Genomic DNA, 14,864 nt, shown 5'->3' with positions numbered 1-14,864 from the left:
TATCATGCTGTGCTGCTTTGTTGAAAGCACTGTATCCTGAGACTAACTCAAAGAACGCCAACATGGACCCTAATGAAGCTGAGATGGCATCTACAGAGATCCACATACATCGAACAACATTCAAGCAATGGTAATATTCTGATAAGGACAGTACCAACAGGCTGTACTCTTATGTTTGTATTTATTTAGCTATTAGTTATCCCCTTCCTCTCAAAAGGGTTTAGGGACTAGCAAAATATACTAAGAAAAAGAGAGAGAACAGAAGTCAGGAATGCAGTGGGACCCTGGACAAAATACTTAAGATTCCTGCCTCAATTTTCAGACCCATTAAATGTTTGAGAAAAGCGCACACCCAGTCCCTTTCTTTAGGCTCTGATATCTGTAAAGAGCACTCCACACTTTCATGGCTAATCACGTAAACCAGTGAGTTTGCCTCGACTTGGCTTTGAAAACAATTCAATTCTCATTCTGGTCAAAGCCAGTTTCAGAATCTAGTGATTCATTTACAGGATGTCCTCGCCTCCGAGGTAAATGTTAACACAATATTTTAGGTAAAATTTACATGCTAATATTAGAAAAGGTACCATCGACTGCCTTCATTAACTTGTAGTCAAGGAAACTAATACTGAAGAACAATTACCAGAACTTAAAAAAAAGTTTAATTACAGCCACCCTTCTAAGCAGGAGGAAGCAGTCTAGACATCTCTGTATAAACCTGGAAGCAAATGAGCAGAATCCACTTTACCGCATTCCTTTGGTTTAATTTATCAGGTCTCCAGGATGGGCGCTCTCTTGGCTTTGTAAAAATGAATCCATTTTAAGGCCTCCGCCGTGCAAACTGCACAGCATGGACCTCCTCCCAAAGGGCAGGTATACAGATAGGTGAAGGGACCAAAATGGAAGCAGTTGGCTCTGGCCCAGCTGCCTTTTGCTTGCTTTAGAGGTCAGAAATATCAGTCTACTTAAGAAAAAAAAAAAAAAACCAAGCAAAAGGCTTCTGATTCTAGGTAGTTGGTTTTGGGTCTTTTTTTAAAAAAAATTAGTTTTAGGACGCCTGGGTGGCTCAGTCAGGTTAAGCGTCTGCCTTGGGCTCAGGTCATGATCCTGGGGGTCCTGGGCCCCACATGGGGCACCTTGCTCAGCGGGGAGCCTGCTTCTCCCTCTGCCTGCTCTGCCTAGCATTCCCCCTGCTTGTACCCCCCCTCTCTGAAAAATAAATACAATCTTTTAAAAATAATAAAATAAAAATTAGTTTTGACTTTGTAAAAACGTGACCTTTGAAATCTAAGATCCTGGCCCACTGTTAGAAGCGGCATCCTGAAATTTCATTTTGGTCCTTCTCTATCAGGGTACCATGGCAATCAGGGCATTTTGAAAAAAGTATCTAATGGAGGTAGATGGGGAACAGCACCACAGGAGAGAAAATGAGGTTCAGTGATTACAGCGACCTTGCAAGGTATCTGTCAGTGCTGCCATACCCTTTATCCAAGTGAAACGGGAAAAACCAAAGATCACTACTCAGTATAAGAAAAAGAGCATAAACTATCTTTTACACACATTTCCAAGGAGGACAGATTTAAAATAAAAACAAAACCTAAAACACTCGGGACTTTTGAAGGCTCCGGGTCAGGATCCGGGGCAGGGACCAGGTCTGCCCGCAGCCCTGCCTTTCCATACGGACTGTGCTGGCGGTGGAGGCGGCAGGAAATGTTTGGCGGATACAACTGTGAAAACCGAGATGGAGCAAAAAAGGGTGAGCAACCAGTCCAATCCCGGGACTCCCCGACTGGCCGCGCTTCCTATCGCTGGCAGGATGTGGAGTCCCCAGGGCCTGGCCCCTAGGTCTGGACCGGAGGAGGCGCGCGCAGAGCCGGGAGCTGGGATCTCCGCCCTCACCTGGAGGTGGCTGACAATACAGTATGGCTCAGGCTTGTGCAGCCCGCACGTCGAGGTCACCGAGAGCTTCTGTGCCCGGCCGATGAGAAGGTCGCCCGTGGCGGGGTAGCAGCTGCCCTCCGCGCAACCGTAGCTGAATTCGGGTTCTTGAGCGCGCACTTGGGCTCCGCACAGGGCTGTGGAAAGGGCAGGCGACCGGGGAGGTGGGGAGGAGGGCACAAGCAGGGAGCGAGCCCAAGCAAAAGGAAAACAAGCAGGGGCGGGAACAGAGTAGGTTCAGAAGAAAGCAGAACGCACAGAAAAGAGGCATGGTGGAAAGACGAGCGAAGGGAGAGGCCGGGACGTGGAGAGGGTTCGGAAAGAGACACGAGATCACGTTGGTCCGGCAGCCCAGAACATCATTCCCGGGAGACCCATAGACACTCAAGCCCACCCAGATCTGCCTTGGGGAAGCAGCTCCAGCCACAAAAGGTAGATGTGCAGACCAGCCACTTCCATGTGCCTGTGCCTGGACCTGAGCGCAGGGACGCGAGAGGCCAAACACCCATGCGCGCGCCGGTAGGTGGGTGAGTGTATGAACCTCCGTGCACGCGGCAGCCTGTGCATCCTCAGTGTGAAACCCTGTGTGTGCGCGCGCGCGGAAATGTGTGAGTGTGGGGTTGCGAATGTGTGTGCGTGCATGCTGGGAGGTCCCGGGCGCTTCTTTGGGGGCGAGGCAGCAGGACTCGCAGGGGGCGCCGCCTTCCCAAGCAAGGGGCGAGTGGACAAGTCCCTGCGGCTTTGGAGTGGCTTCAACGCTTCGTCATTCCAGGGAAGCACCCCGTCCAGCTGTTTCTGGCGCCATCCGGGGGCAAACAGCGATGGTTAATTGAAGCCACATGGCTCCAATCTGTTCCCAGGACTAAGCCTGCGCTCAGCCAGAACACTTCGCTGGGAAATGGGCTCCAGGGGAGCCCTCCGCGGCAAGCCCCCAGCCCACCCCAAGCAGCCTGCCCCCGCAGTGGAGAGACCCACAGTGAACCGGCCGAAGGTGCAAAGCCCGGAGCAGGGGCCGGGGATCCCCAGTTCTGGGCACAGAGCCCCCGGGTTGCGGGTCCGCGGCGATCCTCGCGCGCACTCCCCAGCCGCCACCGAGGGCGCTGGCGTTTAATCCCGGGGCACGATTCCCACCCCAGTCCCTCTGCGGATCCTCCGGACTCCCTCGAAGCTGGGTCAAAAGCCTTCGCGGTCTTCTTCCCCATCCAAGCCCACTCCTCCTCCCACCCTCCACCACCCCACCCCCCACCGCGTCCGCGGAATTACCTAAGAAACTGAAAGCGAACACCTGGAGCAGCCCCATGGCCAGTGCCTGTAGCCGAGGGGACAGTCCTTGCAGAGGAGGGGAGCACGCACCCGCCGAGCCGTCTGCCCTTTTTTTCCCCCGTCTTCTTTTCTGGAGAAGTAGAGAAAAAAAAAAAAAAAAGCTAATGTTCATAGAGAAGAGAGGGGCCCTTCCATTTCCTGCCGCTCCCACGGAAGCGGGGAGTTGGAGGGTCGGGAGGGGGAAAAAATCGCGCAGCCACTTTGTCCTCCTCACCGAGCGGTGCGAGCGCTCTCCCCGCCGCCGGCAGCCCCGAGCCCAAAGAAGGGAATTAGAAAGTTTAGCCTTGGGAGGAACCGGGGGAGGCGCCTCCGCTCATGCGCACACGGAGAGCAGGGGCTGAGGGGGCGGGCGGCCACCGCAGGGCGAGGAGGGGGTGAGGTCCGGGTCCCACCCTCCCGGGGCGCCTCTTTTGTTTTAAGGCCGGGCCTGCGGTCGCCGCGGGCTTCGGGCTCTCCCGGGTCCCGGCGGGGCTGCGGGGCCGCCCCCGGGGGCGCGGCGCTGGCGGCGCGCGGGGGACGGGCGGCGTCTGGGCTGGTCGCGGAGGTAGGTGTGGGGATCGCGGCGCGAGGGGGCCCGGCGGGACCTACCGCGCGCTCAGGCGTTTACATTTGCAAGGAGTGAGTCACGGAAGGGTACCCGGGGCCACAGACTCCCGCCCCGGGCACCGGGGGAGGCGGGGGAGGGAAGGCGGGTTAACCCTTAGAAAGAGGGTCGACCTGTCAGGTTTGTTGCCGGGAAGGAAGGGAATCCGGTATCACTGAGCTTGGGCTAGACTCGACATCTCGAAGGTGTCCACGCGAAGCCAGGAAACTGCTGCTCACTTGGCTCCCTGGGCGCGCACATTTATTCGGGACCTGCCTTTCGTCCCTGCCATCCAGGTGGCCACGGCATTGAATTACCCATTTAATTGTTTTTATAAAATCTACTTCTTACCTAAATCCAGACGATGGCTCTAATTCAGGTAATTTCTCGAATGACACTATTGTTGGTGAGGCTTTTTCCCATCTCACCGTGACAGGGTTGGTTCAACCACGAATGAGACACACTTCACCGTCTCCACAAAGCGCCACCTCGGCAATTCTAGAGAGGAACTCCATGGTACACAAATGGTGAGGTGGGGGGAAGGGGAGGGCTTCTAATGGCACCGTGTGCGACCTGTCTGGTTAGATCAGGGGTGAACAGAAGCAGCTCACCCATCTCCTGGGGGTTGGGGAGGTAAGTGAGGCTGGCGGCGGACCGGCACCCTTCCAGTGAACTAGCCCAATTCTGCTGCCTTAGCGCAATGGATGGAGTCAAAGTTGGGGTTTTCCGCAGAAGTGCCCTGCACGAGGGGGTACAGTTATTTGCTAGTCCAGCCCTGAGATTTTGCTTGTTTTTAATTACCCCCAGGGAGAAGGGTTTAAGCGGCTAGTTGGTCAGCTTTTAACTGAGCTGCAATGAAATAGGGCCCAGGGAAAGTTTAATCATTAGACCACAAAGTAAAGCTGCTTTATGGGTTTATAAATTTCCTTTCTGCTGAGGGAGGCAGGAGCCTCAGGTCTTGGTGATGCATTAATTATTCACTAAATCAGCACTTGCCCTGTTGCAGCCTCCAGAGTGGTTCGCCTCCAGCCAATGCCCAGGATCCTTGGTGCTGGCTGGGCAGCCCCAGCAACACAGAGAAAGCAGGTGCTGTTGTGAGGGTTTAATATTGCAATGGAGGGTCTTCAGAGCTTAATTAAAAAATATTCAGAGGCAAATGCTTTTCCCCTTGTTGAGCTCTTAATACCCTGGGCTAAAGTTGCCTCTTAGTTTTTCATCCATACACATGACAAGCATCATTCAGTTCTGACTCTTTCATGAGACTGGCTTCTGCTTGGAGAGCCGCTGAGCCCTCCCTGCTACTCAGCAGTGATATTTCTCCCTGGTCAGTGTCTTCTCATAGATTGCAAAGAGTCGCCTCAGCACTATTCTAAAGCCCTATACCCTGACCACCTCACTCTCAGGAGTAAACTTAACATTACTGAGAAAATTAAGAGATTTGTTGAGGGCTTTTTTTTTTTTCTCTTTTTAACACATACATGCACGGAATAACGTATAGAATACGCATTCACCCTCTGACCATTCCATCTGGGAATTTGTTGGTCTCCATTCCCCATTCCAGAATGTACTTTTGTCCCGGAAGTATGTGCCCTCCTCTGACCTGCTAAGGATAAGGCTCTCACGTGCATATCTGCTCAATTTCCCCATCTTCAGAAAAAAAACCAAAACGCTTCTCTATTCTCTACACTCTCAACTCCTTTCCTCCTTTTGATTTCCTAGCCCAAGTATTTGAAAGGATGGTCTGCTCTTATTTGTTTCCTCTTGGTTGCTCTTTCATTCCATTATAATAGGACCTCCATCTCCACCACTGGTCTCAGTGATTCCATTATAATAGGACCTCCATGTCCACCACTGGTCTCACCATGGACCCTCTTACTGTCAAGTGCAATGGCCGTTTTCCCCACTGGATCTCTTTGTGGCTTATCTCACACGGTCACTCCCTTCTTGAGACTTTTTTCCTTGACTTCCAGGACACAGTTCCAACATTTTCCCTTAGGACTCTAACTCCCCCTCTCCCGTTTCTCTTTCCCCTCCCTTTCCCTTAAACGTAGGTGCTCCCAAAGGTCTGTCTCCAGCTGTTTTTCCCTCTGAATACTCTCATCCATACCCAACCTCTCCACCACCTTAGGCTTGGTACTCCCTACATCTATAACTCAAGCGTGTAACTTGCGTGGAATTTACATCCAATTTCTAACAGCCTATTGAATAGCTCTACTTTGATGGCCCATAAGTACATGCCTTGCAAAACTGACCTCTCCCCACCCATCCCTCTTAGAACAAAATGTGTTCTTCTGTTTCCAATTTCTATTATTGGCAAGGTGATCCACCTCTGAGCTCAGGACAAGCCTGGGAGCAAGACTAGCTGTAGGATTTGCAGGGCCCAGTGCACAATGAAAATGAGCATGTGGGCCCTTTGTTCAAAAATTAATGGTTTTAAGATGTTGACAGAGCATTAAACCAAGCCTGGGACCCTTCTGAGACTCTACAGATCCCACATCCTTAAAGCCGGCCCCACCTGGGACTTGTGTTGGCCATTTCCCTCTCCTTGCCTTTTCCAAAACTAGCTCCTGTCCTTTCTACTTTACTAGCAGCTGGCCACCATGTTCCCACTGCTCCAATATCATCACCCTTAGTTCAGTCTGTCCTCAAGTCTGGTCTGAACCCTTGCAGGAGCCTCCCCGCCCCCCCCCCCCCCCCCTCCCCCGGCTGCCATGTCTATTCCAAACTCTCCCCTTCTCCTTGTCCAATCCTCCCTAACATCACTAGAAGGATCTCTGAGGCACACCTTTGATTAAGTCATTCTCTTGTTCCAAAGCCTTCAATGGCTTCCCTCTGCCTATATGAGCTTCTTTTTTTTTTTTTAAGATTTTATTTATTTATTCATGAGAGACAGAGAGAGAGAGAGAGAGAGAGAGGCAGAGGGAGAAGCAGGCTCCCAAAGGAGCAGGGAGCCCGATGCAGGACTCGATCCCAGGACGCTGGGATCATGACCTGAGCCGAAGGCAGACGCTTTAACCATCTGAGCCACCCAGGCGCCCGCCTATATGAGCTTCTTGAAGTTGCCTGTAGAGGACATACTTTATACTTTTGCCCTCTCCTCCATGGACCCTCATTGGACTCATCACCTTTGTGAACTACCATGCATCTTTAAAGCTTCCACTTAAACAGAGTTCCTCTCTTCCCTCTCTCCACCCCCAACTCTGTCCACCAGCACCTTATAAAAGCCTGTTCCAGCGTAAATGACATAATGCTGTAACTATTTGTTTATGCCTTATCTCTGATAGACAGTAAGACAAGGCCAAGTATTGTGCAACATTGATTTGTGCCTAAACATTGCCTAATGTGACATGGGCACATTGTAGGTGCTCAATAAATGTTTCTTGAATGCAACTAAATAAAGACTAGTCTCCATGTTCTAAACACTTCTTTAAATCTTAAATGTCCACTTTCTACCTAACATGTATTTCTAGTCAAGTAGAAAAAAATATCACCAGCCTTGAGTTCAGTTTCGGAATACTTCCAAATTTCACTCATCAACAAATTCTTCCTCTCTGTTCTATTTCATACGACTTCCTCTGGTTTCTGAAGATGTTACAAATTTAGAAGGAATGAATCACTTTTGTTAGTGGAGCTCGTCGAAGCTTTACTCCTGCTGACATGACCCTTACCTTCTTATCCATTCCACACGTGTCCTCACGTGGCACGACCTGCTTCAGCAGAAAGCAGTCTTTACTGAAAAGTTCTGCAGCATTTTGAATGGCAGGTGGGACTGCAAATTGTTGGCTGTTCTGTCTCAAAGAATATGTAACATTTGTCTCTCTGAGGCATTATTTGTTTGAAGCAAAAAAAAAACTGCTTTCAAGGTCACCTTCATAGTTGTAGAATGCCACTTATGTGTCTCATTTTAAATCCTGGATTGATGTAAAACAAGGATGGCACATTCTAGACTTTGACCTTTAGGTTCTAAAACCTGACTGTTTACGTAACATTGTTCTCATTTGCTGTGGAAATTAGATTTAAATGTACTTTGTGAGATTCGGAAGTGAGCTAAAAAAGAATGTTCAATGACCAGGAAAATTCAGAACAAAAGTCACATAGCACTTTCTACATGTCCCTTTTATAATATGTGGGACAGGAATTTGTAATCTTGTATTAAATATCCTTGCCCTTAGGAGCTCTTTGAGGGCAGGCACTGTATTTTATTGGAATTTGGATTCCCCTCCAATGGCAGAGTTTTTGGTGTACAGAATACACTCAAAATCTGCTTGCTGGATAAATAACAAAAATTGAATAACCCTTTCTTATAACCATTAAGAGAGCACATAGGGGTGCTGTCACCTAGATTATGGAAAGCCTGAATCAAGCAGGGAGTCCTGGCATTTTCAATCTTGGACCATAAATAGAAACTGCTATGTGGGCTTATCTTAACATCCCTTTGTCTGGTAACAGCACCCAGAGTTTTTTTGAGGGGACTAGTCCCCTGACATTGTCAGCCCACATAATTTGGATGGGGCCACTCCCTCCATGGGCTCCAGGCTCATAATTCAGTGCATTTTCATCTCCTTCTTCCCAGTATTTGGTTCAGGGATGAGTATACAATTCAAATTTGCAGTTAGGTAACTTCTGGGATTTTTTTGTGGGAGAGAAAATCTCTTTCCCCCTGGACTTAGAGTTATGTGGATGGAACTGGTAGAGGCTGCTTGAGACCGGGGCTAACCACAGAGGAAGGCTGAACAGAGGGAAGCAAAAGGGCAGATCCTTAAGGACCTTCTTGGAATATCTTGATCCAGCTATGCCTGAAGCCAGCAGACATTACCCAAGCCAAGACATTTTCCTGGATACGCAGCATGAGAGTTATAAACCTTTGCTGTTTGTAGCCTGAGATTTGGCGGGGGGGTGGGGTGGGGGGGGTGTTGTTTTAAACTGCAACATGACCTAGTTTATCATGATTCAAGCAGGTCTTTAGCATTAGTGTCTTAAAAACAGTCATCTGTCTATTCTTAAGTATGTCAAAAGAAAGGTCACAAGTGAGGACCCAAGTCTGTATTTGAATGTTTTAAGATGGTCACTAAAGTGGTATAAGGTGGTCACATCCATGCTCTTCATAGGCTTTCTGAAATGCTGTATACCCATCGAATTTCACCTCCCACAAAGGTGGCAAGAGGATTCTTTAGATTCTGCTGGAGGTAGGGTGACACTTTGTACCCATCTATGCCCGTGAATTCCAAACCTCTTTAAAAACTTCTTATCTATATTTAACAAGAATGCCATAGAAACAGTCTAACTGGGACACATTTTCGGCTCACTGTTTATTCTTTGTTTATGGATTTTAGCATCTGGTTGCTAACCCGGCACTTTAAAAATGAGTAGGAGAGAGATTAATGGTTGAGGTAAGACTCAAGAGCCTTAGCAAAGCTCTTAATTTTTTTATTTAATTAGATTCGTAGCAGGATTAACCTAAGTGTAGTCAATTAAACATTTTAAGACTTGATTATTCGTCATAAACTAGTTTCATTTTTCTGGCATATCCTATCTTTACCTTTGTTCATGAGTGCCCTACCGAGAGGAGGGGCAGTAAGAATGTAAAAAACACAAATTCTTGCCAGTTCACATATAATAAAATTTAAGACCTTTAAAAGTAAGGGTTTTTGGGGCGCCTGGGTGGCTCAGTCGTTGAGCGTCTGCCTTCGGCTCAGGTCATGATCCCGGGGTCCTGGGATCGAGCCCCGCATCGGGCTCCCAGCTCCGCGGGAAGCCTGCTCCTCCCTCTCCCACTCCCCCTGCTTGTGTTCCTTCTCTCGCTGTGTCTCTCTCTGTCAAATAAATAAATAAAATCTTTAAAAAAAAAAAAAAAAAAAAGTAAGGGTTTTTGTCTCTCTGCTCAGCTTTTGGCAACTTTGATAGTTACCTTCACAAACATCTGTAGAACTGGAAGTTTAAGAAATTATTACAGCTACTTACTTTAGAAATACTTAAAAAGTATTTTTTTATATGAGCTATGTGCTTGGATAAAATACATTGGCATCTAAAATTTGAGGCCTGCTTTTTGTTTTAAAACTGGTGCTTGAAAATCACCAACATCTGATTAACTATCTGATAGTTAAGTTTTAGAAAAACTTTTAATTAAACTCTGTTCACCTCTTATAGCAATCTACCTAAAATTGTATTTTAAAGATTTTGAAAATTTTATTTCAGTTGATGGTGTTACTGCCCTCGGCTTTGTAATGATGCTGAAATTCAGTAATAGCCAGAGGAGGAGAAAAGGACTTTCTGTATGCCAATATTTTAACTTTTTCACTCTTCCTTTACTCTTTTTTAAATCTAGATTCTGTCTTTCTCCATTTGAAATGTCCGGTTCAGTTCCCAGTGAGCCCCAAAAGTCCTCACCACATTTCCCCATGAGTTCCCAGTCCCATGCCCGGCACATGGTAGGTCCTTAGGAAATGCTTATTGAATGAGAAAGCATTTATTGGGGCGCCTGGGTGGCTCTGTCAGTTAAGCGTTGGGCTCTTGATTTTGGCTCAGGTCATGATCTCAGTGTCGTGAGATCAAGTCCCACGTCCGGCTCCGTGCAGGGTGTGGAGCCTGCTTAAGATTCTTTCTCTCTCTTTCTTGCTCTTGCTCTTGCTCTCTGTCTCCCCCTCCCCGCCCAGCTTTCGCCCATGTGCTTGCTCTCTCTAAAATAAATAAATCTTAAAAAAAAAAAAAAAAGAGGGCGCCTGGGTGGCTCAGTTGGTTAAGCGACTGCCTTCGGCTCAGGTCATGATCCTGGAGTCCCGGGATCGAGTCCCGCATCGGGCTCCCTGCTCGGCAGGGAGTCTGCTTCTCCCTCTCCCACTCCCCGTTTGTGTTCCCTCTCTCGCTGTGTCTTTCTCTGTCAAATAAATAAATAAAATCTTTAAAAAAAAAAAAGAATTTATTTAACTTCTATTTTGAGTGTAGTAAGGTTCAGGCAGTATCTTTGTACCAGAGGCTTGAAATGATGGTGCCAACTACTCTCTTGCTGCAAACCTAGCTCATAGATCTGGGTTATTAATTATTACCTAGGGTGATCCAGGACACTAGGTTCAGTTAGCAAGTTAAACACTCCACTACTACTCATGGCTTGTACTTGAGTAGATCCTAATTTCCGGTCCAGTATTTTTACCCTGGGTAGATGCAGTTTTTGATCTGAGCACCTTTCAGAAGTGACAGAAAGGCTAGTTAAAAGGCATCCCCTCTCTAAAAACCACAGTCCTGCCTCATCATCCGCAGCCACAGTGCTGTGGGCCGTCTAGAAGCATTAACTCTACAACTGCAACTCCTCTAGAAGAATAAGCCTGCTCTTCTGGAAAGAGCATTTATTTTATCAAGGCTGTTGCGCCTGTGGCTGCCACGGCTGGTGATCAGATTTGGGAAGGCCAGCCCACCCAGAGCCGAGTGACTGCGTTTTTATCACATCATGAACAAGTCAGCACTAGGCTTCACTCCAGGAGTAGGTGTTATTTCACATATTGGGCTGTTCGCCAGACAAAGAAGTCATAGGATGTGTTTGCCCTTTCCAAGATGGCTAATGGAATGTTGCGATTAACCCCTCTGACTAGATGATGTCTGGAAAGCATGGAATGTGGAGCTGACGATTCCTCCATCTGCTCAGGACTTTTTAATCAAAGTACTGACCACTAGTTGATGGCCTTGGACTTTGGCAGCTCCAGTTATCTACCTAATTAGTACCTTAAGCCTTAGCAGCAACCTCTCCCATTCTTTAACATTTCTTGAGTGTTTTCTATGTGCCAATCACTGCTGTGTACTAATGGGATATGTTCTACATGGAGAGAAGTCCAGGGTTGTCTTGACATGGATACGCTATTGGTAAGGAGACCCACAAGGGTTAAAGTCGAAGATGAAGGAGGAACATTACAATGCTCTATTTCTATAAACATATATACACATACATACAGGATTAGACAATGATAAAATTCTAGAAAGAGGCAGAGCAAACAGATGATGGTGGGTACTCTTGGGGAGGGTACAGTGATTATGTTTGGGATGGGATGAGGTTTTTTTTTTTAATGACAATCTATTTGTCTGTAACTGGTATAATTAGCAAAAAATTGTAATCCAAAGTTGTTTTGTTTTTTTTTTTAGGTATCAGTGTTTGTTATACTTTGAATAAAGCATATGATAAATGTTGGCTGAGTCTGGGTTTTTACCTTAAAATACAAATTCAAAGAGCTAGGAAATTAAAATTCATTATTTCTAGTCACCAATGATTTTACTAAATGACATGACAGGGCTCCTCAATCTCATCTGTGAAACAAGTACAAAGACCAGGTGTCTTAGCACACTCTATAGGCTCTTGGAAATCTGGCCCCTATGTGATTACTCTCACCTCTGCATTCTCAGCTATCAACCTCCACTCCCTCCAAGCTCTTGCCTGCATAGACTCACTGTTCTCAAAACCTAAACCCTGGGTTTTGGCTCCTCCAGTTCCTTCTGCCTGGAATGCCTTCTCACTCTTCGCTCTTCTCTGCCAAGACAGCTTCTACTTACGTTCACGTGTGGAAACTTCTCAATTCCACAGCCCAGGTAGATTACTTGGACATACGCCTATTGGAAGAGATCTTTCTGGATTGTTCTAGACCAGCTGTGCCACACACAAGGCCAGGCACTTCATCTCTCGCCCTCACTGCCATATCCCTAACACCAACACAGAATACATCGTTGGTATACAATGAATGCCCACCAAACAGATTGTTAGTGTAGGAGTATATTTTCTGTGTTTGCTCAATTTCAAGTGCTCTGAGAGCAACTAATTTCCCCAGCACTGAGCACAGAACTCATCAGATACTTACTGAATGTGTTCAGTCAATGAATGCCTGGAACTATGCCCATTGTGCTTTCTGGGGAGAAATAATTCACAGGTAATTCTTTAGCCAGAATGAGTCATACCCAATATACATTAGTACTGTGTATTTATAGCACATTACATTTTATCCCATGGGAAATATAAGCAAGGAGTGTTCTGTGAAGTATTAATGAGAATACATAATGTTAACTCAGCATAAACTTGCTCAGTCACTGCTCTACACCGTGCTGTGGAGAGTGTAAATCCACACGAGGTTTACCAAGAAGCAACCATACTTTCACCGTCATGTGAGAAGCTGCAGGGTGATGATGATCTAATGGTAAGTCAAGGTTCCCATGTCTTCTGGTGTCCTCTGTAATGAGGTCCATAAGGGCACTAACATAACTAATTGCTACGAAGGTAACTGTGTGCCTTTCTGGAGGGCAATCTGAAATATTAAAATTTAAATTACACATAACTTCGTGGGAAAATATGCCAAATTATGCAGATAAAGAGGCTTACACTATCATTTTTAAATAAGAGACAAACTGGAAATGACTGATTGATCCCTTATTGATGATCGTTTAGGTTAAGTAATTATGCTAGACCCCGGTAATAGAATACTAGACAGTTGCCTAAAAAGATGGGGGCCTATTTTTAGGATATAACTGGGGGAAAGCTCCAATTGTGAAAGAAAATATGTAGATGTATATCATATTTCTTGAGGGATTAAAAAGGGAGACCACCCAGGAATTGCCTACATTTTAGCCCAAAATATTAAATCATTGTTTCCCCTTATTTTATGATTTTTTCCATAATGAACATGTATAGCCCTTGTTCTAAAAATTTTTACATTAAGATAGTTTCCTGTGATTGCATTCTCCAAAGTGACCTTTGATGTTCAGAAGTGAAGTCACTTTAATAAACTCTGTAACCTAGGTGGAAGTATTGCCATGTTCACATCCCTGAGCAAAGAGTGTCTTCTGCCCAAAGTCAAGGAAAACAGATCAAGCTTGCTGATATCCCTAAAATATGTGGGTATTTCATAGAAACCTGAGTTCCAGTAGGAACTGTTGTGGTCTGTTTAGGTCTGAATACAATGTTGAGTAGCCATGATTAATTTTCTGTAACCACTTCCTTTGCTTTTATGTTCCAGTCAAAATACAGTTAGCTGTATTCACAGTGGAAAGTTGATTTTTTTCTTACAAAGGAACGTGTTTATCAGTGTTTAAATCTTTCACACTGTCTGTATATTAGAGTTAGCCCCCAAAGTGGATGGAAGGAAAAATGGAGTTTAAGGAGAAATTTTAGAATACAAATCTCTATATATCTGATGTGTAGAATGTATGGTGGTGGTCTGAAGAGTCGGAAAGAACTGGGATTTTAAACGAAAATTGCAACTTGAAGCCTATCCTATCTGAATAGATTAACTTTTTTACATTGGTTTGTAAGAAAGTTTAGACCGCTTCCCAAATGAAAGCAATGGTTCTTTTAATCCCGAATATTTGACCTTTTCCATTAGTATTTTGCTTCCCTAGATGAATCATAATGCAGTATGGCCAACACAAAGCTAAACCTGAATGTCATAAAGATCCCCGAGTGTTTATCTTTAGATATGGGATGTTTATACAGCCTTTCCAGGCTTTGAGCTTCTTCCCATGGTACGAATCTCTGGAATGCTCAAACACTAGTTCGGCTGTTAGATTTTCAGGCCCCATTTAACTTCCATTCCTACTCCTTTCTAGAAAGTTCACAGTATAGTGATGCTTTTAATAGGCTCAGTTGAGAACCAAGAAAAAAAAAACTTGGATTAATTTAAATATTCACTTTAACAGAGCTAATAATCTAGATAGCAGTTATTACGGAGTCCTAGAAATTGGTTGTGTATCTTATAGAACCACTGTACCCAACCAAATAGTTGTTTATGTAGGAAAACAAAATAAACCTAACTACTAAAGCAAATGAATGTAAAGCAATACACATATATTGTAATAAGTTTTAGATAATGGAACTTAACATTTTAAATTTGGCCTACCTTTGTTATTTGTTACACTGTTGCTTTGTTTTTAAGAACTACATGGAAAGCTTTGAGGACTGAAAATTCTGCTGATTGTGTTTGATGAAGACTATATGCTCACTTAGTTGGCTATTCTTTTTTTTTTTTTTTTTTTTTTTTTTTTTTTTTTTTTTTTTTTT

General features: G+C 45.6%; 1 protein-coding gene across 1 annotated transcript in view; it reads right to left on the bottom strand.

Annotated features, from left to right (window-relative positions):
• LAMB1 (laminin subunit beta 1) overlaps positions 1 to 3,504 on the bottom strand; it is a 70,726-nt gene extending 67,222 nt beyond the window's left edge. Inside the window, exons 1-3 of the mRNA XM_021682939.2 lie at positions 3,473 to 3,504; positions 3,199 to 3,328; positions 1,897 to 2,072 (exon numbers count right to left, since the gene is read on the bottom strand). Coding sequence (XP_021538614.2) covers positions 1,897 to 2,072; positions 3,199 to 3,235 — 213 coding nt within the window. The 5' untranslated portion in view covers positions 3,236 to 3,328; positions 3,473 to 3,504. The remainder of the gene's footprint in view (positions 1 to 1,896; positions 2,073 to 3,198; positions 3,329 to 3,472) is intronic.
• Positions 3,505 to 14,864: the final 11,360 nt, after the last annotated feature.

The sequence above is a fragment of the Neomonachus schauinslandi genome, chromosome 12 (assembly GCF_002201575.2).
Source record: "Neomonachus schauinslandi chromosome 12, ASM220157v2, whole genome shotgun sequence".
In the NCBI taxonomy this organism is placed as follows: Eukaryota; Metazoa; Chordata; class Mammalia; order Carnivora; family Phocidae; genus Neomonachus; species Neomonachus schauinslandi.
Note: the sequence above shows the minus strand (reverse complement) of the source record. Positions and strands in the feature narration are given on the sequence as shown.